The sequence below is a fragment of the Rhynchophorus ferrugineus genome, unplaced genomic scaffold (genome assembly GCF_030347505.1).
Source record: "Rhynchophorus ferrugineus isolate W39M unplaced genomic scaffold, kcgeb_rfMv2 rfM1, whole genome shotgun sequence".
NCBI classification, from domain to species: Eukaryota; Metazoa; Arthropoda; class Insecta; order Coleoptera; family Curculionidae; genus Rhynchophorus; species Rhynchophorus ferrugineus.
In genome coordinates, this window is record NW_027472580.1 from 14175072 (window position 1) to 14203070 (window position 27999).

Consider the following 27999-nt stretch of genomic DNA (forward strand, 5'->3'; position numbering starts at 1 on the left):
ATAAAATAGATAAATTAATATGTTATTCAGTGTATACAGAAGAAATTGTTGTCAATGTCCATCAAACGCTTTTAGAAAATTATGGTGCCCTTTCATCACAGATTTAATGGATGAAAACCGAGTTCAAACATCGCAGGTCGATCCCTTTACAGGCAAAGAAACTTTACAGAAGGGTTCTTTGTAGCGTCTTTCGACTGAAAAGTAGGTCAATTATAACAATCCCAAACGCATAAAGTCATGGATTACCTCGAGAGAGTCATCTATATCGACACCGAAGCAGAATATCTATGGCCATAAAGTAATGACGTGTATATGGTGGGATCAGCAAGATCTAACAGCTTGAATGGGAAGTTCTCCAGACATAGCGCCTTCTGGTCATTACTATTCTGCAGGTGGGCGAAACCATATTACCAGAGAGATGAAAAAGAGTTTGGTGGAAAAACTTTTAATTAATTTATATTATACCAATCTTTTTAATAAATTACATTCTGAAGAGAAAAAAAACATCAGAATATTTGTAACCACCTAATAATTTGAATTTTGGCGATGAGCCAGATGAAGTTTGGTTTTGGCAAAGTAGAAATGTGATTAGAAAACCGATATAGCCCCATGAAAGGATAACTGATCTTCATAGAGAACATTTTAAATACACCTTAAACCACGTTAAGAAATAATTGTTATTAAAGGTCCTAAAATCCCAAAATATAAAAGCCGGCGTCCAACATAAACCGAAATAGTCTCATTTAAGAAAAATATAGCAGCATTTTATTGCATTCACTGACTTATTGTTGGTGGTGATTATATGAATGTAATGCGAAAATTTCATTGATTCAGAGAACATCGTGATAGAAGTCATGCTAATTAAAAGTGAAAAACCTTATTGCCAGTTCTTGATAATTGAGAATGAAGCTACCACAACACCTTAAAAGTTATCGCGTAAAGTATAATTATTTTATCATTTAACATTATTTTTTATATAATTAAAAAAAATTAAACACTATTTCAATTTTTAAATAGTAACATACATTTATTAACAAGAATAATTAATTCTAATTGATTTTAAAAGCTTTGCTTCAAGAAAAATAGATTTATGCTTTTATGGTAAAAATATAATGTTGAAAGTTATACGGAGTTGTGGAATAGTGTTAACTACCTGCACATAGCACACCTAATGCGTATGTTATCGTAAAACTTAAAACTATAGTTAACTATATAACCACAATTGTTTATAAGTTGATCATTGTAGTTGCATTTGTAAAACACTTTTCTACACCACCTATGAAATAGAGTCCTAGGCTATTTTTCTTATGTAGTGTTCGAACAAGGTCGAATAGTTTTCATCCCTATGTGGATGCGTAGCCTAGATTTCACTATGACAGACATTAAAGTGAAACAGTAACACTTTATATGGTCCAACAAATAAATTTATATATATATATATATATGTATATATATATATATATATATATATATATATGTATATATATATATATATATATATATATATTATTGTTGGACCATATAAAGTGTTACTGTTTCACTTTAATGTCTATACGGAGTTGTGGAATAGTGTTAACTACCTGACTATACCTGAGAAGTAAGTCTAAATAAACAAAACTTGGTCTGTTAGTTTAATTTTCGAGAAAATCGTGATAAAGTGAATAAAATTCATATTAAATTGAGTATAAAATATATTTTCTATCGTTAAAAAAACATTCATCTGATACACTGAAGTCTTTCTATTGTAAAACCGACAAATAAATATCATTCAGTAAAACGAGCTAATTCTATCGACCAGGAAGGAATTTGGTACTAATTTGGAATTTTAAATACGCGTCTATTAATTGGAATTTAATTCAATTCTAAAAAAAGAAATGTTCGTGTATAATGGATTTCTATACGGAACAAGGTCGAATAGTTTTCATCCCTATGTGGATGCGTAGCCTAGATTTCACTATGACAGACATTAAAGTGAAACAGTAACACTTTATATGGTCCAACAAATAAATTTATATATATATATATATATATATATATATATATATATATATATATATATATATATATATATATATATATATTATTTTTTGAGACAAAAAGTAAATTGGATAGGGATGGCTTGCATAGAACAGTAAATGAAACCGGATAAAAAGTAAATTGGACAATTGTGGACAGTTTGGGCGAAATATTGAATGAAAGAACTTTTCAATAACACAATTTCACTCTCCGTTATGGTCTAGCAAGGCCTACCATGTAAGGATGTATTTAAATTAAAGAATAGTTTGTTTATTTCTTTCAATTATTTCGATATGTGGATAGTTTTTTCAAGAATTAGGTGATTGAATGTATTCTGACGATTTTTTCACTTCGAAAAGGTATTCATTAAAAGGTAAAAAACAGATAGAATGGAATAATAACGTGGAGTAGAGTTGCATTTTTCGGGAGTAACGTTCCCCAAAGAAGACTAAGACGAATTTATTACTAAATAATAATTATAGAAAGTTATGGCTAGAGAGTTACTACTATTACAATCTAAAAGAAAATATCCTCAATATTAAATTACTAATTTGACTTAAACTTGACAGTTCTATATTATTTAGATACTATGAAAAAGACAAAATAGAACAAAAAGTAACAAATTGGTTATTTTCTTGTTAATTCACTATATAGAACAACATAAATACGACGCATCTATAAATAATAATTTGACTTCGTTAGAAACAACCATCGCCAAACTGTCTGGTAAGTAATACTGAGTTTCACGATATCTTTAAAGTGAAATCAAATAAATTAACTTTCGGTTGTTAATTCTGACAAAGTACCAAGGTGGAAAACGGCATCATTTTTTAGCAAGCCAGAGTTATAACCGTGTTCGAGGCGATTTTACCGAATGAACATTCATACAAATAATTTCTGAATTTTTAGTTCTAAAATTATGTCACAAATTTACTTAAAAATTAAATAGTTAGACGGTATTTTTATTAAAAAAAAATAGTGTTTTAAAATATTTAACAATACTATATTTTTATTTTATAATATCGGTCTATAAATTAATTTTAAAGTATTTTCTTAATAATTTGGAGCTCTATTGTAATAAATAGGTACAAAATGTAATTTATTCAAATTATTGTCCATCGATCTCCTACATTTGCCCATCTTTCAGGCAATTTACGGATTCCATCCCGAAAGAACGATGTCATAAGAAGTGAAGCGTTGCTTAGACAGGTTAAACAATGGGTCGGGTAGCACTTTAATGCTTTCCATGAATATTTTCATCGCTTTTACAGAATGTGGCCGAGCGTTGTCGTGCTGAGGAATAACATTATTGTCTTTTTGCTCACATCCTGATCGTTCGCGCAGTGCTGGACTCAAACACATCAAATGTAGTCGACAGCTATTCGTATTGATGGTTTAATAGAGTTATGCCTTTGAATCCTTGTTTTCATTCTTTTTTTGTTCTCCATTCTCCAGAACACTCTTTCCTTTCGTCTTGCCGTCGATGTCAGAGCTTTATACAAATTGAGGTAAAAAAGTAAAACTTACCGGAAATGAAATTTACTTGGTACAAATTCAGTTTTCGATGCACTGAAAATTGTTCACACTGACGAATTTTTTTATTATTACTCTTAGTTCCACAATCTAACCTAGTATACGTATGTTTGTATTATGTATACATGGCAGGTATATATATTACATTAAGTGATCTGTACAAAATACTATTTTAATTAATTAGTCTTATTTTAGAGATTATTCTAAAGTCTATATATGTCCAATAATCAGATCGGATTGTGTTAGACGTTTTAATCTACGCACTTGACTGCCTCTTCTCATATTTAGCTGATTAGAGAGTATATTAGGATGCACTGACACTGTTTCGAAGTATTTCACACAAACACGTTGAATTACACTCATTATTGGTACTAGAGGTATATCGCATTGTATCACTTCATTTGAAACATAGTGGACATTGGACATACGGAGCATTGACAATGGCATGCAACACTATTTTGGAACCGTTGTATGAGGGATATATTAGACTTGCTAGCGATTCCCCACATTTGGATTCCATATGACCAAATAGGCTTGAGTATAGAGTTATACAATAATATCTTGTTATCTAATGATAACTTGGATTTTCGGCGATCTAGGTGCATACTAAGATATTTATCATCCTCTACTTGAGGTAGTTGACTTTTATTGATATATATTGGTGGACATCTTCTTCTACACAGTGTAAAAGTTGTATGACTGGATTTTCTTTCGTTGGCTTTTATACGCCATCTTTTAAGCCACATTTGTATTTGATTTAGGTGTGTTTGTAGGTTCATTGATGCTATGGCTGAATCGTCATGAGAGGCTAGGGCTGCCTTGTCGTCTGCATATATTGCATACAGTTGTGTAAAGAAGATATAATACTGGACCCAGTACACTACCTTGCGGAACTCCTGAATATAGTGCATGTAATTCGGTATATTTATGTTTTAATGTAAAATGGAAATCTTTGAGGTAATATTTTAGTAGCTTATCCGGGTGAGGGAGAAGTTTCTTTAATTTAACTTGCGATCCCATGACATACTTTATCAAAGGCCTGAGATATATCTAGGAATGCAGCTCAACAATATCTTTTAGCGTTTAAATCCATATTTATTTTTTTAATAAGACTATGCACTTCTTCAATTGTTCCAAGCTTATTGTGAAACCCAAATTGGTGTTCTGGAGAAAACAAGAGTCTAATATTGTATTTTAGTCTTACTTCAGGCTATTTAACAAAACTTGTGAAAAAGCGGCAACATGCAATATTTGTCTATATTCTATATTAAGTAGTTTCACAGATTAAATACTCTAAAATCTAAATATCTTTAAAAACACATAAATTTTTTGTGTTTCAACTGTCCAATCTATAATGATTTTCAAGACCAAATTTTAAAAGTTATTATGAGGTGTGATTGTAGTTTTGGTTTAATGAAGTTAATGCAATATCAACAGGGACGGAATTTGAAGTTTACCTTCAATATATCAAGATAAGTTAGAACTCTAATAGATCCCACATAATTGATGGCACTAAACAAATATGGGAAGGCGTTATAGAAGAATTATAGATATTTTAATTTTGCCTAGAATATAGTTCATAATTGTTTTTTTTTTTTACTTTTATATATATATATATATATATATATAAATATTTATATTATTTACACTATTGTATATTTGTATAAAATTTTATTTTAATAAATCAATATTAAAAATTAAATTTGACTTTCATTTAAATACTATTGGCCGATAAATATGACGTCACAAAGTAATCAGGCGAAATGGCAGACCAATCAAAGCAAAGTATTTTCCTTACAGGTTTCTACATAAGTATTTTAAACTAACAAATCAAATTCACGTTGTCAGCGCCGCCAATGATTGAACTAATCAAAACTTTGCCCAACTACTTACCATTGGAGTGGCATACCCCCGGATATAACCAACTGAATAATGAAGCCTGTCAGTGAGGCTTCAACATGAAGTAGGCTACAAATGTACCCTATGCGATTTAATACATAGTAATGCCATCTGTTGTAAATCCTTAATAAAATTAATTTAGAGGGATTGTTAAAATATCATGTACATTTTGCTTTTTATATGTTTAGAATCAAAGTTCGACCTTTTTCACATCCATTTTACATTTTTACATTTTTTTAGACAATATAACAGTAATGTTTTTATTGAATTTAAATCAAAATATATTAGAAAATTAATACACTCAGTTGAAACTAACACTAACACCTGTTCAAAAGGAGTCAGCAAAACGTTACTGTGACCTTCTTCTTATTTCTGAACTTATTTTATTCATAAACAATATTTGTGACGTTTTACACATAACAGTTCTCCAAAAATAAACTCAATATTTTCGATATTTAACAAGCACACAATATTTGTACAGCTGTGTGTATCTCGTAGCCGTATATTCCAAAGATATATTTCTACGATACGTACGTCTATAGAGGATATGGACATAAAAGAGGAAGTCTCAGAATTTTACGTGACTAAGAATTTAATTGGATGCAATGTGTGGGCAGAAGCCATGGTATATCAAGGAATAAATAGCTCTCGAACTGCCCACCTAAGGTCAGCAACCAGTTCTACTAAAGACATTCCTTGTTTGATAACAAATCATGGTATTGATTAATTCGACTTTTACTGAAACTGGTCAAGATAAATATAATTAATTTTATGTCTTAACGACTATGTCGATATTTTAATGCCCTATCCGTGTAACATATCGACTAAAACTTCCTGATTATCAATATAACTGTTTTCGAGAGAAATATATTTAGTTTCATGCTTCGATATCATTAACATTTATATACCTTTTTGATCGAACGATGGAAAAATGATGCCGATTAATAATGTGTTGGGGACAATGTAACTTCGTCATACATATATATAGAATACGACGCGTTTTGTTAGATGTCCTTTTGATACTTTTCTGGTAAAATAATGATCACATTAGCTGTTGTTCAATATTGTTGAGTGACTCTTTCATGACAATTTCTGATTTGGCTTGGTTCGAGGACCTCATGATGAGGACATTTCTTTCAAATTCCTACCAAAGATTTAGCATCGTCTTCCTTGGAGTCAGTGACGGCTTTGTAAGCCTTTGTGAAGCATTTTTGGGCTACATATTATTGTTGAATGTAAACCATCTTTCACCGTCTGTAATAAATAAATTAAAAGATGTTTTAAAATCAAGATTAACATGAATGAAAACTCGGTTTATAACATTTTCGGTCTATTAATTAGTAGCAACATATATATTAGCATCTCACGAAGATATAGCATCCAAGAATCTCCAAACACACCTTGACAAAATACAACTGTTGCTGAAGACATACCGTATCAAAGCAAAAAAAACAAAATCTACCCATGTAACAATCACTCTGCGTAGAAGAACATCAGTAAATATAAAAAATTATCAATTTCTCCAAATTGACGATACTAAATATCTTGGTGTGCATCTAAACTGACGTGTAACCTGGAAGAAACACATAGTTGCTAAACGAAACCAACTTGAACTTAAATTAGATCAAATGTATTGTATCCAAGTTATCATTAATTACTAAAACAAACTGTTGCGTGTCATTGTCGATGCTCCGTACTATATCTCTCATAAGGCGATACAACGCGATATCCCTCAAGAACCAACAAAGAGTGTAATTTAAGATGTTTGTGTTAAGTAGTTTCAAAGAGTGTTTGTTTGTTCTTCAAAGTGGTCGCTAACCAGCTAAATGTGCGACGTGATGAAGTGCGTAGACTAAGAAACACCATCCGATCTGATTATAGAACTTATAGAGACATTTGAATAACATTTAGAACAGGATTATTTAACCAAGGTAGTATTTTAAACAGGAGATCACTTAATGAAGTGATTTTGAACCACAAAAACCATTAATTAAAAAAAGAATTCGTGTTAAACCCAAATATCTAACTTTTTGATATCCAGTTTTATGTAGATGGTTCAATGCTGCTCTATGGTCAGTATTTAGTTACATAGCAATATCGAGGGATGAAATGCATCTGCATACCTCATTATGTTTAAGAATTAGATCTACTTTTTGAACAGTAGGCCGGCCAGAACAAGATTCATCTTTAATATCTAAATTTCTGGAATGAAAAGAAGCAAACAAATTCTAACAATAGCGTCCAATTAAGCACTTATAATCATAAATACGACATAATTTTCGATGATCCTGAACTACATATTTCCATTTGTGTAAGTAAAACCTTCAGAAATTTGAAGCTACCAACTTGATAAGTGCTATAAATTTTGATAAGGTAAAATAACGACGTTATTTGTAGATCTAGAATGTTGTATGTACCGTTATTTCTACCGTATGCATAACACTTTTACAACAAAGATAATAATCAAATAATTAATTAAATTAATAAGCAAATTTGATTTATTCATACTAGTGCAGCATTAAAATATAAGAGTAATATTTGGTAAAACTATATAATCTTTTTTAGTCCTTAAATATTATAATGTCAAGAGTAATACAGTTTTATAAACTTTCGAATGGTAAGTGTAACCCAATCAAAAAAATGACAATGAAAATTTATTAGCGTGGCATAAAACAATACGCCTTTTTGCAATAGTCTAGTTTTAACTATATACAATACCAGTTCAGAATACGAAAAAAAATGTTTTTACTTTTTCTTGATGTAGATATAATTCAAATAATTATTGTGTCCAAATTGTTCAGTGATATGGAACTGAGTGGTTTTTGGTTTATCTCAAGTAAAGCAAAATTTTATGATGAATAAATAAAACGTGGTTATTGACGTTATTATAATATAATTTAAATATTCATGATCTAATTGTTACTAGAAATTGATTCTAATGTCTTATATTTATAGTGTAGGACTTGTTGATACTTTATTAAGATATAGCACATTTCAGGTTTTTTAAAAGGTAGTTTTAATATGAAAGAATGTTGCACATAAGAGGAAATTGTTATACTATTCATTTTCAATTATAGTTAATTGACACAAAGTAATATATATTTTGGTAATATATCCTGCTTCAAAGGCAAAAATTAATGTTACTTTTATATAAAATAAAAATTAATATATCTTGTAATTATATTATAGAAAAAGAAACAATATTATTTCCAATAAGTAGGTGTAGATCTCTATATTGCTGAAACTAAGTAAATTGATTACAACTATTTCGTAAAATAAAACGTTTTAATTCAAAATCTATATGTATATGTTTAGTTAATTGGCATATTCAACAAATATTCTTTTGTTTGTCAATACTCTCCTCTATATACTCTCCAAGCTATATAAACAGAACCACTTTTAAGAGTTTTGTGAAGAAAAATTATATATAAGTCAAAAAATGGGTCAAGGACCATTTAATCAAATATTGCTGTATATATTTGTCTGCATGAATTCTTTAATAGTTTTTTGCATTATATTATCCTCAGCTAAAGGATTATTGTGGCGTTTGTTATTCAATTTTAACTTCCACCTATAGGAGACCTATGTGACAATTGGGCACGTGGCAACCACCAAAAAGCAGAAGAAAAGCAAAAAGCATTTGCTGAACATCTAGAAAAAACTTTCAAACCAAACGAAACTAATATTGAATATAATTTGCCGGACATAGAAGCTGAAAATTCGATGATTGAATTAGTCACGCCGAAAGAGCTAACCAAAGTTATTAAAACTGAACTTAACCCCAGAAAATTACCCGGCTAAGATTTAATAACAGGAGAATTTACTGCAAAAATTACCAAGAAAGGGAATTATAAAACTCACCAACTTGATCAATACATTTGGAAGATGGCGGTTTATATTGAACTTTGATTGGTATTCAAAATAAGATTAAATGTTACTAAGTCGACACATTAATTGACCAGGTCCACAGAATAACAGATGTTATTGAAAAAGCCTACGAAAATAAAAAGTATGCTCAGCCATATTCTTAGATGTAGCATAAGCCTTCGATAAGGTTTGGCACGAGGGTCTTGTTCATAAACTACAGAAAATGTTAATAAAACAACATACCGAACTATTAAAATCCTACATTACAACCAGAATGTTTAGAGTCAAACAAGAAGAAGCTTGCTCTACAATAAGAATTGGAAAATAAGAATTAATGAAAAACAGACCATATAAGCACCAATAACATTAAATAATACTATCATTCCATCGGAATGAATCTTGATGCAAAACTTCGCTGGAAGGAACATATAAAGAAGAAAAGAAAAGAACTGGAATTAAAATATAGGAAAATGAAAATGTGTTGGCTAATTGGAAGAAAATCACAATTATTACTACATAATAAATTGCTATTATATAAACAAATACTGAAACCTATATGGACATATGGAGTTGGCACCCAAATACTATTGGATTGATTATCTACATCGAGACCTTCAGATATCTACATTCAGTCAAGAAATCAAGAATTGCAAGAGGGAAAGGCTCCATTCTCATGAGAATATTACAGCTTTTGAACTGCTATACCGCCAGAACAGGACACAGACTCAAAAGAATCAAACCATCTGATCTTGTGTAGTCTTGTGTAGTGAGGTGCATATTAGGGAGGGCCGATGGGTCTTCCTAGTTATATACCTAGATTTAAGTTATCATGATGACAAATTGTAGATTAGATGGAAAGAACTAGTAACAATGTAATAGTTAAATAGTAAAAAAAGCTTTTAACTTCAATTCAATGATTAATATTTGTATTTTGTTTTCAGTGTATAATAGTTTAAACAAAATAGGTATATAATGCATAAAAATAATTACGGTTTTGAAAAAATGGTAGTTACGAGATCCAAATTGCTTCCTTGTCTTTTACTAATTCTACTATTTATAGCTTTTTAATTGTTCTTTAGGACCCTACTGCTATTATGCTATTATGTGGAGACATTATACTCTTACTATTTATCTGTTACATATTTCTTCATATTGTCTAGTACACGAAACAATGGGGGCATTAACCACGTTACAAATGCTTTTGTAATACTTCGTTTTTTATTCAAATCACGCCATCTATGAAACAATACATAAAAATAGATTTAAATATATTCAATTTACTGTCTATTTAGTTGCAGGAATCGAATATGTTACTTATGGTTAATGAAAAACTATTAACCATTATAAAAATTGGCGTAAACAAATTATGGCTATCCATCATACGGCAGTTTATATTTTTTACATAACATTACTTGTAATAGGTATAGTTATAGTATTGATTAACAATAATTTATTTAACATTGAAATGTAACCATAATATTTCAAGGCCGTACATTAGAACATATATATTTTCGCGATGTTTATCCCATTCCCTACGTTTTTCTCTTACTATTGAAACGATTTCTAAGAAAATCACTATGGAAAGTCATTTGTAAAAGTGAAGTATTGTCATTTTGTAAAAGTGATCGTATGGGAATTTTAATTGAATGAGAAAACGTTTGTGATTGTATCAATCCAATACTTTTCCCTGTTTTTGTCTTCAGACGAATAGCTTAAAATTTCACTTTTACAGCGATAAAATGATATCAAGTGATGAATAGGATATTTTCCTTCAATGATGCTGACTTTAATTGACTAATTTAAATGAGATGCTGTTATGTCTGTATTAAATATTTTAGATGGAATATCAATACTTATTGAATAATATTTAAAAAAATCAAATATCTATGTTAAATATAATGTAAAAGTGAACTTATAGTATATAATTATAATTTTGTCAATAAGGAATACTATTTTGAGTATTATGCGTCTATACATCAAGCTATTTCTCTTAAGAGGCCGGAATATAGCTGATGTTAGTTCAATGCATTAGTTCTTCAACCTTTTCATTAAAAGTCAAACCCATCAGTCATATTCGCCTGACTTAAACCTGATGTACTATAAACTCCAAAAAATCGCTGGAGTTGAAAGAAAGAATGCTTGTGTATCATAAAACGTATGAATGTATTTGTATCCAAGAAGAACTACCTTGAAGAGGTTAAAATAAGTTTGAGAAAATAAATAGAATACGAAAGTCACTATTTATATTTTGGGTATTGGCATTTTTGACAATATACGTACTCAGAGCATTTTGTCGCATGGACGCTATTTGTATATTTTATATTTAGTTGAAAGCTTCGTCTCGGCAAAAAATGGAACTAAATCGTGAACATTTTAGTGTGATGATTTTTTACGATTTTCGATGTGGGTTTTTACAACAAGAGTGCATCAATCAACTTGATTTGACCTTTGGTGATGAAGCTCCATTAAAAACCACTGTGTATCGCTGGTTTAGTGAATTCAATCGTGGTCGTAATTTGCTGTCCGACGAGTTTCGTGAAGGTCGTCCAATATCGGCTGTTGTGCCAGAAAACATCGATGCTGTGTGCGAAATGATTAAGCAAGATCGTCATGTCACCTATGTGAGATTGAGGCATCCCTAAGCATTAGTTCCACCAGCATATATGCGATTTTACATGAACACTTAGCTGTGCGAAAATTATATTCGCGTTGGGTCCCACACAATTTGACAATCGCTCAAAAAAAGGCTCGTGTCGATTGGTGCAAAGAAATGCTTAAGAAATTCAATCGCGGTGCTTCGAAAGATGTTTATAAAATCCTGACGGGTGACGAATCATGGATATATTCGTATGAGCCCGAAAGTAAGCAGCAGTCGTCTCTATGGATGTTCCAAGATGAATCAAATTCAACAAAAGTTGTTCGCGCACGGAGCACTTCAAAGAAAATCGTGGCCTGTTTCTTCGGGAAAACTGGTCATATTGCAACAGAAAATCGTAGAAAAGTAAATTCTGATTAGTACACAACCATTTATTTCCCAGAAGTCTTCGGTGAAATAAGAAAAACAAACAAGAGACGCCGGATTGTTCTTTACCATGACAATGCGAGCTCTCGCACATCGGCTCAAACAAGAGATTATTTGGGCACTCAAAACATCAAATTTATGGGATCATCCGCCGTACAGCCCTGATTTGGCTCCCAATGATTTCTTTTTGTTCCCATCTGTGAAGAATAAACTGCGTGGTCAACGATTTTCATCGCCCGAAGAAGCTATTGAAGCGTTCTAAAATCATGTTTTGAAGATACCTCATTCGGAATATAATAAATGCTTTGAAAATTGGTTTAAGCGTATGCAAAAGTGTATCGATTATCGTGAAGAGTACTTTGAAAAACAATAAAAATATATTCGCAGCTTAACTATTTTTTTTCCTATTCCCAAAGTATAAATAGTGACCCTCGTAATAGCAAAAATAGGCGATTTTATTAATTTTATATACCATGGTAATATATTAGGAGGGTGAATTAGTTTTAAGGTATTTACAATAGGTGTCGAATTATGAGCTAACAAATGACAATTTAAAGAAAGTTTTACTTTTCCTCTGTAGTTTAAAGGAAAATAATTTGTGAAATGAGAATTGTAATTAAAATTATACTAACCATATTTAATGTAAGACGTAATGATAAACATAAACAAAGTGATTTTGTAACATGACAACAGTTTCATTAAGATATGTGAAACTCGGAGTTCTGATTCATGCTAAATGATATGGTCAATTACTACCTCCATTTTTATGAAAGACGATACAAAAAAGATATGCGAGTTAGAAATATGGCGACAAAACAGTAATAAAGCACTGTCCTTTACCTCCAAGTTTGTTTAACTTAGAAACTGTATTGCGTTACTCAGTCAACGCCTTACCAAGAAGTTTATAACTCTAAATAGTCACGTTTTTAAAGGTCGTCTTAGCGACATGTAAGCTTTGTTAGGGTTCATATTTAATGAACCCACAATTCTCGTTAAAATAAAGTATCTACCTGTTACGCTGAAGGTGTAAGAACTTTACATTTCAGGTACACTACTAACAATCTGGCGTATATTTAATTTACAGTGTTATTATGGTGGTAAAATTTTACACTTGTTAAGTATCTTAAGGTTATTTTAGGCCACATCCATGGAAAAATATTATAATGAAGTTTCCTATTATTTTTTATGAAACATATAAAGAAATGTTTTCAAATAATTATAATATATAGAAATTAGAACAACATATAGAACATACTATTTTATTTTAAATAATAAATACATCACATTGCTGTGATGTAGATTAATACAAAACATCTGGTTTCAATAAATTTTATGGCAGGGTCATAAAAATTGTATTGCCTGCTGAATTCCTGTAAGGTCTTACCCAGGTTTTCATTTATACAGAATTAAATGATGTCTCATTCTTTAAGAGTCTTTCTATATGTCTAGAAGTTTAACTGAATGCATACTATGAAAATAATTAAAAATGTATTATTGTTAAAGGAATATCATGTGGTAATAGTTTGTTTCGCAAATATTAAAAAAATTTCTATATATTTCAAATAAAAATTATAACACCTTGTAAATAGTTCTGTGTGAAAATAACAAAAAATATATATTCTATATTTTGGACCCAATTCTAAAATGTTCTACTAATTCATAAAACCCTTGCGACATTGTGTGATATTACGGTACCTGTTGGAACTTATCTTTATGACTTTAGCGCTCTAAAGGTTTTATTACTTTTTGGGTATGATTGTTTCCTTCATGTATTAGTTATATCCTTTTTATAAATTTAGTTCCTTTAAACAATGTGTGCTGTAAAGTTTTATTTACCTGGAAATATTAAAAATATATGTTTAAATAAAATAAGATAAAAATAAGAGAGGAAACGCTGGATTGCTATATAAGTTTACATTTTTGATAATTATGTAGCTTTATTGGATTATACTAATTTTAACTTCTTAATTTACAGAAATATTTTGATGAATGCTGGCAATTATTAGATATGGTAGTTAATTTCAGAGGATTTCTTTCAGATAAATTAAAATACAGGAAAGTGGAAGTTATACAACTACAATTTATTGAAACTTTGTCGGTTTTCAATATGAACGGTTTAATATTGATGTCAAAACTTGCATAGGTTTGATTTTACTTACCTCGGGCGAAAACGTGTCTAATTACGCTGTAACTAATATTCCTTGGACTGATCTCTTTACGAGATTTTCACCGTCTCTTTTTCCTGGTGGTTTTTCCGTCACTCTTTTTTGATGTACGATGGTGATTAAGCATTCCTGTCATCTGCAAGTGTTACACGACGGTGCAGAAACACGGAATGATAATTATATTCTAGAGCTTTCTAACGGTAAATAAACGCACGATACTTTGAAAGAATTTATAATTTTATACTAAAACGGACGCCGGTACATGGTAATATTTTAAGAATGGTTAAAATCTACTGGGTGTGTCATATTCGTTAAACATACGTCAAATTTCTCCAATATGTCTGGTTCTTATTAAATATATACACCACTAGATATAAACAGACTTAGACAAAATACATTAAATAATAAATTGCTTTACTTTAATTAAAGTACTAATTATAAAATACCATCTCACATGCACTTAAAATACCAAAATACAAAAGATTTTTAAGTCGAATTATAAAATACAAAATACAGTCAGAGGTTAGGCTATGTGAATAGAATGGAACAAATATAGCCCAGGCTATTTATCAGTAAATGAAGAATTTCCTTTCAAGAACACCAGATTTTGTTGGGGAATCAATAAAACCTGCTAAAGAAAATAATCTTTCTATAGGCCATGATGGGTACATTTTTTATATATGGATAGCGTTCAACGATGATAAGTTTTTGCTTTTGTAGTTTAGGAAGCCGATTAACTCTAACTTCATTTTTGACGTATGTGGTTGATCCATGCCCTTGTTCACAAAAACCACAAAATCAAAATAAATGCTGTTAACTAGTACTGCTGCTCTTGTAACTTCTAGGTATTATTTCATGTTTTTTCTAATTTTCCTCTAAGGCAGGTAGGCAATTATTATCTGTTATATGGTTTCTGTCCCTATGCACAAAAACAACAAAATCATCATCTTCTTTGCTAGTACTGCTACTCCTGTAACTTCCAGGAAGCGTTTCGTGATATTTGTAATTTGCCTCTAAGACAAAAATTCCCTATCATCAGATTATGATGCTTTCTGCCAATCAAGACATTTTGTAACCAGGGTGGTAGGCTCCATTTGCCATTTTTCAGATACAACCCTTGTGGAGTGTCGTCAACTTTAAGGTGGTTTTTTAATTTCAGTCAACAAAAATAGTTCCCTGCTTAATGTATGCCTTTTTGACATCATAGTTAAATATGTAAGGGTTCCATATTAGACTTTCCTTACGTATTTTCATTTCACATATATTTGTTTACGTTTGGTTTGGTATGGTTGGCAGTTTCTGTTAGATTATGCGGTATTCACTGTTCTTCTTTCTGAAGTATTCTTATTATTCCTAGATCTATAGTATCACAACTGACATTTAATACTGTTGCAAGTTATTTTTGTATTTGTTATTGAACCACAAACACGAAGTCTGTTTACCGTTAAGAGTATAGTGGGTTATTAAAGTACCTTTAGAGATACTTTTGTACTAAAAGTAAGTATTTAACAACAGTTGCTTTGCTTAAATAAAAATGGGCATTATTAAACCAACAATAAATAGTTTCACTTTGTTTCTATTTAAAATGACCAGTCATAAAAACGAATTAAGAATATTATTGGAAAACACTCATTATTAAATACCACATGTAATAATTAAAAAGATAAATATAGCGCAGTTAAAATTTAATTGCAATATTCATTATTATCAACTTGTTATAAATTGTTATAAATTCATATAAAAATTTAATGGCTTTTTCAGTGGAAAATTAAATATTTCTACAATAATGACAGGAGGGTCCTCCTACTGTTGCGATAGTCGCTGGTCGCTAGACAAGAGTGTAAAATCCGACAAGGAAAATGATCCCAGTCACGCCAATAACCAGGCTGAGTAAGACTGGAATGGACCTCTGGGATGATCTGAGGACCGTGGTTCGTAACCCACGTTGAACAGTAGGTCCAGTCCGGATAAACCCTCGTTGGTAAAAAGCTATACTTTAAAATATAAAAAAATAGTGGAAAACGAAAATCATAAATTAAATTAGTTGACTAATACCTTTGTTATAATTGTTAATTATATATTTCAATTTGCATTACAAACCTTTTGCAGAAGATATACTAGATTTATCATTTATTGAAGAAATGAAACTCAATTAGTATAAAATCAGCGAATATATCCTGATTAACTCATTTGTTACATAAAATATTGATAATTCCTCATATGAACAGGATTTTATATAAGTTATGAAAAAGCTTCATCTTTTTAACTTGTCCCCATAAAAACTGTTATATAAAATAATTTAATTAACTAGTAGAAATCCTCTGGCAGTATACCTTCTACAGCCTTGAGAATGAAATCATCATCAATATGTCTGCGTACACTCATCTGATTTCTGTTAATTGCAAAAAAACCCTTCTCATGAATTATTAATAATGGTATAAAAAGTTATATATTAGTCTTCTATAAATAGTCGTGAGATGCAAGAAAAAAACAAGTTAACTTCAAAAATTTTCAGTTAATTAAAATTAAATTCATATATTTTATAGATAATTAGGTAAGATGTTGAATAAATATTATCAAATCAGTGCAGTATTAAAAAAAACAATGGATAATAATTTTTATTTTTACATAACGCTTCTGCGTGATCTTCCTTTGTATGCGAAACCAGGTAGCGAAGAAGTTCTTCGATGACCTCTAGCATGAATGATTTAAGGAAAACAAAAATTAGTTAAAAATTTTACGATATCGTAAAATATATAGTGATTTTAACATATCTGAATATTATAAAAGGTCAAATTGTATTGGAATCCCGGGAAAAATGACCAATTGCACAAATATGTGGCGAGTTTATGACGAAAACATCGATCACAGATGGAGAATATTTCAAAACGTTTTTGTTAACAATTCTTTACGGTAAATCACGAGATCTTACCTGTATATTAGTCCTCTTTACTTCTATGTACAACCAATTATCAGTAGCGAAAGCTATGGACAGCAATGCTACGGCGATGATGCTGGTGATAGTGGCTAAACTCAGAGTAACTGCGGAACAAGGCATTTTGCTTCTCAAAAAAAATCTATTTTCTAGAAATCACAAAAATTCCACACTGGAAAAACACCAAAAAGTTTTAATTTCGAATAGTCCGACTGAGACACTGTTCGTTATTAAACGGCATTCATTATATCTTCTTCGAAGCAAAAAATAATAATAATTCGGGTCGTATGAAGTTAAAACCACGGATGACAAGGAACTATTTCGACGCGAGCTGACTGAAAGTAGTACTTCGATGGCCTCAAGAACGAAGGAACTGGTTTTACCTGCGTATAAGAAAGTTGAATAGCTGTTGTTTCATACCAGAATGTCTAGTCGGTTGCCTAAATCGACGGGTCTATTAACGACTACCTCGGTACTCGGTGCGCTACTTGGGTTTGTTAGAACGGAATCTGCGTTGTCGTTATTCGTTTCGTTCAGTTTGGATTGCGGATTTTAGATGGCGCTTCAAATCATTTTGATTTTTTAGATATATTACATTGTCGGCGAAAGATTATTTTTTTAGTTTAAAAAGGCATTCATTAATAATAATTTTGCCCTATCGTTCTGAAAACATGGAGAAATAACGATGTTTGCTTAACAGCGATCCAATCATCCATCCAGTTCCGCACTTATTCAGCATCCATCCATTTCTAAGTCTTGTTTCAGGACAACTTCAGCAACATGAGGCCAAGCGTCATCGTTCAAGAGGATGACTTTGTGTCTGCTACTTGCTATTGATATTTAATATGCCTTGATGGTCCTTTTCTACCAACAGCAAGATCTTATGACACTGAATATTTCGCATCGGTATTATTATGGATAGCCGGGACTAACCTATGCCTTTTGCGTTTGGGATTGCCGTAGTAGATCTTTCAATAAGTTCATTTAAATATGTAGTCACATAAAATTATTCTCTTTTTACTCGGCAAGTAATGAAAGTGCTATGTTGAAATATCCTTATCCGTCAATTCTTGTGGTAACCATTTACCTTCCTTTTGGATCTATTCTTTTGCATATAAATACATGAAAACAGTTGGTTCATCGACTACTAAACTGTTTGAAAGTTTTTTGAGAGTTTGAGCTCGTTTTTTGTCCAAGTTTTGAAATTCACTCTCTTTGAGCTTCTTTTGGTCATCCAAGCTGTTATTTCACTGAGATCGTTTAAACCAAACCGACAATTATAGGATATGATGGAGCAGCATGATCATAATTTTTCAGAAGTGTTTAATGGGTTCTTCAAATCAAATAATAAAAGTAGTAAATATCCAAATTACAATTTGACCGTTTAATAATTGGTTTTTGTATATGCTATTAATTTAATAGCGTTAAATGAAAAATCGTTATTTACTGTCATTTTATATAGGGAAATATCAAAACCCCTAGAGTCTTATAGTTAGATTAGGTTATTTAATATTTGTTTACAGTGAAGGTTTTTGCATTTTCACCAATACATTTCAAAACGTTTTTACCAATATGTATATATATATGCTTCGACTTTTGGTTTATTTTAGCTTTATTATATAACATTCTAATGCAAATAATGAAACAAAAATGTTATAAAATAAGAACTGCTCAAAGGATTGCCAATCTCAAATTTTTCTAAAGATACTTTCCATACTATTAGTTTTCTTTGAAATAATTATATTAAATTATATTTATATTGCAAAAGCTACTCCCTGTTTTTATGCATTTAATAAATTTAATCTTGAATAGAACCAACAATATTGTATGTAGACACTTTCTTTTCAGTGAATCCATAATTATAATGCTTTTCTTTTTTGAGAGATATTAGTCATAGTATCCATACTAATAATCAGTGCAGCTGTAACACTGGTTGACTCTTTTACTGGCATCGGTATTTTAAACCAGAGTAATTACAAGTGTTAATGTCATTAAGGTTTTGAAGAATTTTTTGAATATTAACATATCATCATACATCTTGATGACGATCTTGATCACTGCTATTTTGGAAAGGCAGCACATATAATTTGCTCTAACAGTTGATGTTGTTACAGTTGACGATTAGCAGTTATTATATATTATTTTATCTAACTAAATATATAAAAATATTTGAAGTAAAACTCATAATATAATTTTGAATTATTTGCTTGATTGATTAATAACAAAGGTAACGACAAGCAATGAAATATCTTCAGTCGATTTGTGTGGTAGCCAGTTTGCCTCCTTTTGGATTTTTCCCATTACATCTAAACGTCTGGGTACAGGTAATTCATGAACTGCGTATTTCATACAGAAAAATGTTAGAATAATCGAATTTAGCACTTGTTATATAGATACTTCACTTCGTAACATATTTTCAGCAACATATCTTGATTAGCAACAAATATTACTTAATATTATCAGCTATTATATAGAACCATAAACATAATTACAGTCAAAGCTGAGAAAAATAAATGCTTTTATGTATATATATATATATATATATATATATATATATATATATATATATATTTTTTGTTTATCTAATATGTTTGTAGAAAATACATACACAGTCAGGTAAATAAAATTGAACGGATCCATCATAACCTATTAGACAGTCAAAGAAGGATTGCCTTTTATGAACACTAGATTTTTAAATCTACTATGAGAGAAACAGCTTCTTGCTGGCGAATGAGTAAAACCTGTTAAAGAAAACAATCTGTGTTATATTATATCCACACTTATCAAACGAGTCGTTTAATTTGGAGTTACTTCTCACAAGCTACACTATAGAATCACAAAGGCGGTTCTATTTTATGGCAGGGATATATCAACTGATATCTAAGAGAGTGTCCATGATTTCACCCGATTTGAGCCATTTGGACATATTCCATAACAAAGTACCTTTAGGAATTGATTAATAGTAACCCTGTTAACAAGATAATCGTTGATGTCTATAGTAGATACAATACAGATATTTTTATGGATACTTTGATCAATGTGAAATATTTTCGAGTTAAAATTAACGGATATGTCACACCAATCAATTGATTCACTCCATCGTCATCGTTATCCAGCATCGTAGACGTATATGTAACGTGAATTTGATTATCCATCGTGACTTTCGCAGTAATGAAAACTTAATTAGTACACAGAAGTTTTGTGAAAACAATTTTTTTGTTTTATGAAGATCGGTAAATGGCCGGCTTGGTTGGCGTAGTGTTAAAGGCGACAGGACGGTCCATATACCGTTGCGATAGTTCGAATTCTGCTGGGATGATTTCTAAGTTGGTCACTCATAATATATATATATATATATATATATATATATATATATATATATATATATATATATATATATATATATATATATATACTTGAATCTGGCTGTAATAAACATTTTAGTGCAAAATTTTTATTAATAATTTAATGACGGAAAAATTTGGAAAAAACCGTAACTTCTTTCATAGCCACCCATCCCTTATTTATCCATTATATTCTAAGAACCGTTTTTATTTGATTAGATTGATTCACCGTCCTCAAAGTAAATAAATAAAGCTAATTGCTTAATTGAAACGACATCGAAACCACAACACTTAATATCAATTTTTGTATTATTTCGCATCTATCATCGTGTCGGTGTTCGTATCAGACAAAATAGAAGAAATCAAGGGGGCTTCAGCAATCAACTACAAACTTGCAGTTTCTAATTGTTTCATTGTCGACAGAAACTGAAAGCTCTTACTTATATTAAAAGTAAATATGAGTTTCGTTTAGACATGAATGATATACAGGACTTTCAAATGGTTGCCGAGTTTCACAGGTGCAGTGTCCAAGAACGAAATATGGCGGATATTAAGAGTAACAAGAAGACACTCGAAAATTTGAAAAACTATTTTCGAGAGTATTGCGATTATACGGGAATACATGGGATGAAGTTTATTGGAGAAAGGAGGTCCTTCTGCGAAAAGTAAGTTTTTATCAATTAAATACTATATATTCATTTTTATGTTAAGCTGTTTATAACAATTATTTGTCATTATATTTTCGAGTCGTCGTTACTATTTTAGATATCTTTCGAATTTATAGTAATTTAACATTAGAGCATCATTTTGCCGCCGTAACATTTTTTAAAAATGTATTTCTATATTAAAAGTGTTCTCTTATACCTACCATTAATTTGTTAACAATTAAGTTCTTAAGATTAATGAGCTATAGCTCATTCCACGCTAAGCTGTAGTTCTAAACTTTACTTATTGCTCCAGTTTAAGAGTTTTGGTACTCTTCAGTATGCGAATAATTCGATGCCATTCTGGTAGCTGCAGAATCTCTTAATTTTCATGAAGGTGATTTTGGATGTTCTTCCAAGAAACCAATATAGGTGTTTATATTTTTTTTCTTGTCTTGTCTAATTACTTTTTAATATACATCCCTTTTCACACCCAGTTTCATATCTAAATAATGGGATTAAAAATAGTGCCACTCTCATACTGTACAGAAGTGTTACCGGTGGTCTAAAAATAGACTAAACTTTTGTTGGTATAGTTGATAGGAACAGATTCGATCTAAGGTAGTTTTATTCGCCATTGTTTGCCATTGTTTCATTGTCAATCTATTATTTTAACGCTAGTTAACTGACGTTTCTTGATAAGTCCTTCTTGGTTCTTGTTCATAGTAATGCAAATTTTTTTATCTGCAAATATAGTTTCCGTAATTTTCTCCAATTTTGACATATTACCGATATCAACTGGTACATTAGTGTATATGTTTCCTTTGGTTCAGGATATTCATTTTCTTATTTTATTCTGAACAGTCTGTTGGATATCTACATATTCCTTTCGACTCATTTTGTTTAATTTATATATGAAGCATTCATGGCAAACTTTTTCGAGGGCTTGTGCTACGTAACGTAAGAACTATAATACGTAAAGAACACCTAACAGCATATTTGTATTTCTTCCAAAGAACGTTTAGTAATATCCGCTTTATGTAGGCCTGGTCGGGTTTTTTTTTCGGAATCTTAACTCTTGGCTTCATTTTCTCATTCTCTTCTCTTCAGTAATATTTTCTCAAAACGTTTTGACACAATTGTTACTTGAGAAATACATTTTTAGGTGTCATTTTTCCAGTATGCATCCATAGTTCGAGAAATTCCGTCCTGTTTCTATGAAAGTTTGTGTTCCATATGTATAAAATACCGTTACAAGATTTGTCTTTTGGTGATATTTAAAAGTTGACTCTTTTTTTGGCATCTTAGTTATCTTTTTCATTAGTTTTATCTCATCCCAATTGTCACTTTTGGTATTAACGATTTCAAACTAGCGATTTTGATCTCTTTAAAATGTTAAACAATTTTCTGCATTTTGTAACCAACGGCCGTTGGAAGTTTCACAAAAAAAGATCTATTTTTACATATTATTTTGATTAATAATGTACACCAAATTTGAATTACAACTTTAATGTTATTACCAAATATATCTTTATATATTATATTGTATTTTTGTGTACTGGCGCATTCGCCAATTCACCGATAATATATTTTGATCTTTTAGGGTCATATGGATTTTAATATTCTGTCTCAGTTTAACTACATGTATATCTGTGGTATATGAAGTGTTCAAGAAATGGCAAAAGAGTCCGATCATCGTTAATTTTGCAAGTCAGGAAGTGAACATTTTCGACATTACTTTTCCTGCTGTAACTATTTGTCCCGAAACAAAAGTTTTCAGTGACCATTTTAACTATTCCTATACGTTGAGAAGAAGTTTAAACCAAACTATGCCTAAAGAACAGTATGTTTGATATCACATTAAAATATATTTAGTAATTTCGGTTTTTTAGACTCAAGAAACTTCAATATATGTCGATTTTATGTAATACCAATGAATATTTTGATAAGATTCCCAAAGTAAGCACTATTGATCAAGAGTTTTTCAATTTCTTAAAAGAAGTGAGTTTGGTTTAGCGTTATCAATATTTGGAAGGACTTTACGTGTATATTTTTTTAGGGGTCACCAAGTTTTTTGACAAAATGTAGTTGGATGGGCCAGGAATCACCTTGTAACCAAATTTTTCAACCATTTTACACTGATGAGGGATTATGTCAGACTTTTAATATGTTGAGTAAAAAGGAACTATTCACAGATGCAGTGTAAGAAATAATTAAATAAGTTATCGTTCATTAGTGTATATACTTATTATTTTAGGGAAAACATTGACCCACCTCCAGTTACATATAAAGACAGGAGAGTTCAACACTGGTCAGCTGACCATGGGTATACTGATGAAGCTGGAATTGATACCTATCCAAGAAGAGCTCTGCTATCTGGTGCCACTAATTCTTTGATGGTCAATTTTGCTGTCAACAATACAGATTTGGATTATGGTTGTACACATTTCCAAGGATATAAGGTAGGTGCTAACGTTTAACCAATACCTCACCATAATTTAATCGAATATATTTTAGGTTGTCTTGCACAGTCCTCATAGGTTTCCTACAGTTCATAGTCATTATTTTCGAATACCTCTGAAAAAATCTGTTAGCGCTGCAATTACTCCATCCGTTTTAACTACTTCGCAGGATGTTGGGGAATATAATGTCAAGAAAAGAAAATGTTACTTTCAAACTGATATGAAACTTAAGTTTTTTGCTAATTATTCTCAGATAAATTGTAAAATGGAGTGCTTGATCAACTTGACTATTGATATTTGTGGATGCGTTCAGTATTTTATGCCAAGTAAGTGTAATATTTATATATTAATAACAATAAGTAGACAATTTATTAGGATGTGTATTGTTTGAGTAAGCTGCTTGCATTTCTTTTGATCAGATATGTATATTGTTGAAAATGTGAAGTATCAACAAAAACACCTAACTTAACTGTTAAATGCGATGGTTTTGGCAACATTATTGAATTATTCAGTATGTAGATGCATTCATTTTAGTACAATTTTCAATATAATGGTTTCCTTGTTTGCCAAGATTATTAGATCGCTGCCAAATCAACATCAACAAAATTTTATTGAGTTTCAAAGTGAAAATATGATCAGAATACATGTAATCTAATAATATCTTCAAAAATTATAGAATAACTATGTTTTAATAATTGGATTTTTAAGAGATCATAATGATATGTAATAATCCAACCAACATTTTGGAAAATATATTTCAAAATAAGTTATATAAATGTTGGAATAAATGGAGAAGTCACAAGCACAATACTTCAGTTTAGTATTATTGGTTGTATATAGTTGAAATGTTAAATACTAAAATTGTAAAATGTCATTTATATTTTCTACCAGAAAAAAGCCTTCACCATTTTGTTAACAACTTTTATTTTGTCTTATTTATTTCGTTGGTGTATTCTGTATTCTAAACTTACATATATTCATTGTTATGATCATTTGTACCCAGCTTGTCTGTTTATTAACGTATTGGCATATTTACTTCTAGGAGAGAAAAATACTCCTATGTGCGGTACGGAAAAGTATAAATGTTTACAAATAGCTGAAGGCAAGTATAAATAAAAAAAACTGTAGGTGATATATTTTTAATACGTACATATTACTTGCAGAAAGGCAAGCTTTAATTTTTATGGAATCTAATTTGGACAAGCCCAAGTTGATGAACAAGCATTTTCCAAACCATCTGAAACACTTGAAAAATCATACTGACAATTATCTCTGTAATTGTCCGTCGATGTGCAACACTATAGATTATAATGTAGAAATAACTGAAAGTGACTATGACTGGCCGAGAAAGATGGCAGCAATTGGTATTGATGTTGTCTCTGAGGACGAAGAAGGGTAGGTTTTAACATACATTTTATGTAAAGAGTATTTGCTTCAGCTGGATTTTCTATAATTTCATTTAAATTGCGAAATATTTTTCTTAAAATACAGCCATTTGGAAATTGGGCCAATGGGGAGTTCATTTAATCACATTTAGAAGCAGCATACTAATCAATAATTGTTGATTGGACTAATGCGGATCTGAACAAGAAATATTTATTAATATATTTCCATGAGTAGTATTTTTTCAATTAAAACGAAAATATGTAATTGACATATACATGACATATTTAATTGCTTTGTAAACATTGAAGGAAGTTTCATTAAAACACCCATCTTCATTCATTCTCTTCAGAGATTCTCTTGTCAGAGTCTGCATCAATAGTGGCGTATGGTTCATCCTTATCTTATGGTGTGCTAACACAGTTGATTTATTTATTTACTAATTCTGTTTAATAATCATTATTCCACATTCCATCTCATATTTTCCTATGTGCTACTTTTCATTGCAATGTTACATTTTTATGAACTTGTATAATAGTCTGTATTTTTTTCCGTTTCATAATAAAATTTAATAATTTCATTATAATAAAATTTAATAATTTCATTTTAAACATAATTTATATATACTTTGGGGTATAAGAGAAGCTAGAAATCAGATGGAGTTAAATCTGGCTAATAAGCTGGATGTTGAAGCAATTAGTACTTTATTTGACTGATTTCTGCGATTTTCTAAAGCTATGCATTATCAAATCAGATGAACTATCTTAATAAAAATAATTCATTTCTTCTCTAAACCTGGTAATTTTCACGAATTTTTGTATCTCATTAGTTTAAGAAGTTACAATAATAATCAAGGTTTACTGTTTTATAAGTCTGACGGTTATCCATGGATAAAATTCCATTTTCTTTTCAAATTTGTCTACAGAATAGCTTAAATCTAGATGTATATCTGAGAGGACTCATACGTTCTATCTTGGTCTTTAGTGTAATAATGTACACGTATTAACACCGCTTTTAATGCTTCTGATAAATACACTTAGTTAAGTTTTAACCTTAAGAATAAGATTAAACCATTTGATCTAGTGGTGAAGTTACTACTAGATCAAATGGTTTGATCGTTTTTAGTCTATATTTTGCTTGAGTGCCCTTAATTAAAAAATTAAAATTAATTTAAAAATTAATTAATTTAAAAAAAATTAAAAAGATTTGCCCTTAATTGTGTATGGATAATTGATTTTTTTTCCAATTAACCAATATATTTTTCTGTATTTCAACTCTAGTCCTATTTTTTCTTCTCCCATAGGATTATATTATTATTTATTGTTCACAATTATGCATTTTCGTCTTACGTTTTATATTTACCATAATCAAGTAATGCCTTAAAATTCTCGTCTTCATTTTTTTTTTTGGCTATCCAGAACGTTTTATCCTTGGATATCTAAATCAGTTCATAAGTTGAAACATTGTTGACAAAAACTTCACATATCATTCGATGACTTTTCATGTTTTTTTATATATATATTTTAAAGTCTCCTTTTATCAACTAGGCGTTTATCGGGACTGAGCCTACAGTTCAATGTGGGCTCCGAACCACGGTCGTCAGCTTTAAGCCTACCGAGTGGCGCTAATGACCAACTTAGAAATCATCCCAGAAGACATCCGGTCTTACCCAGCCTGGTTCCTGGCGTGACTAGGATCATTTTCCTTGTCTTTTTCACTCTTGCCTAGGACAATCACAAATATTAAACAATAACGAAGGCGACCCTTCACTGATTTGTTCATAATTCGACGAAATGACACTTGCCGAAAAGTGAAACCAGTGAAGCTTCAGCATGAATTTGATTACAAAAGTACTGTATCCGATTTAATATACAGAACACCAATCCTTTGAAATTTATTTTGATTATTTTAATTTATAGGCCAAAAGTTTGAAAATTTTAAATGGTTTGTTAATAAGGAATTAATTGATATCTCGAAATGACATGTTCGTTATATTCTTATGAAAAAAGGTCTATTTATTGAACTATATGAATTTAGAATTTATATATAGAATAATGTAAAAATTTCTGATAAATAAATGTTAAATTTAAAATTGAACGAAGAAGTAATTAATTAGCTTGACAAATCTGGTTAATATTGATATTTAAAATATTACATATGTTAACAATAATTGTGTTACAGAATGTCAACCTCACAACTGCAAATCTACTTCAAAGGCAACACCTTCATACCTCAGCAGAGAAACGAACTGTACGGGACCTTCGATTTCCTGGCAAATGTAGGCGGTCTCTTAGGACTTTTTATCGGATTTTCTATACTATCCATGATTGAGCTCATCTATTTCCTGTCACTGAGAATTATATGTAATATTAATTTATACGACACATGGTACGGTAAACCATCTAGTACTACCATAACTGTCCTTTCTAAGAAATCGTTGGGCGAGAAAACATCTGCATAAAAAAATGTTAATAAATCATGTGTTGCATAGCGTGAGTTTTTATTGCTTAATGATATTCTGATATGAACAGTTTTGCTTGATACATATTGCACAGTAGTTAGAACACAAAGCATACTTAAAACGTTATTAATGTAGATTGTATCTGATTAATATTCAACAATTAATGTTTTAAACAGACTTTATGTTTTATAAAGTTTTAATTAAGTGGAATTGAACTGATTTGATTTTGTTGTCATAATTTAATAATTTAATGTATTAGTGGTAACTG

At 30.4% G+C, this 27999-nt stretch overlaps 2 protein-coding genes across 3 annotated transcripts in view; one reads left to right on the forward strand and one right to left on the reverse strand.

Annotated features, from left to right (window-relative positions):
- The window catches only part of LOC143195018 (uncharacterized), a 76346-nt gene extending 58483 nt beyond the window's left edge, over positions 1-17863 (reverse strand). The window contains exon 1 of one of the 2 annotated variants that reach the window (XM_076401856.1): positions 17435-17863. In XM_076401856.1, the coding sequence (XP_076257971.1) occupies positions 17435-17560 (126 nt within the window). In that variant the 5' untranslated portion in view covers positions 17561-17863. The remainder of the gene's footprint in view (positions 1-17434) is intronic. The other variant, XM_076401861.1, reaches the window with a different exon arrangement.
- A 3141-nt stretch (positions 17864-21004) lies between these two features.
- Positions 21005-27995, forward strand: LOC143202758 (pickpocket protein 28-like). The gene is made up of 9 exons (XM_076414973.1): positions 21005-21446; positions 23029-23268; positions 23318-23426; positions 23485-23627; positions 23683-23887; positions 23943-24213; positions 24930-24989; positions 25051-25282; positions 27452-27995. The coding sequence occupies exons 1-9, from the start codon at positions 21256-21258 to the stop codon at positions 27729-27731; spliced, it is 1731 nt and encodes a 576-aa protein (XP_076271088.1). The 5' UTR covers positions 21005-21255; the 3' UTR covers positions 27732-27995.
- The last annotated feature ends 4 nt before the right edge of the window (positions 27996-27999 follow it).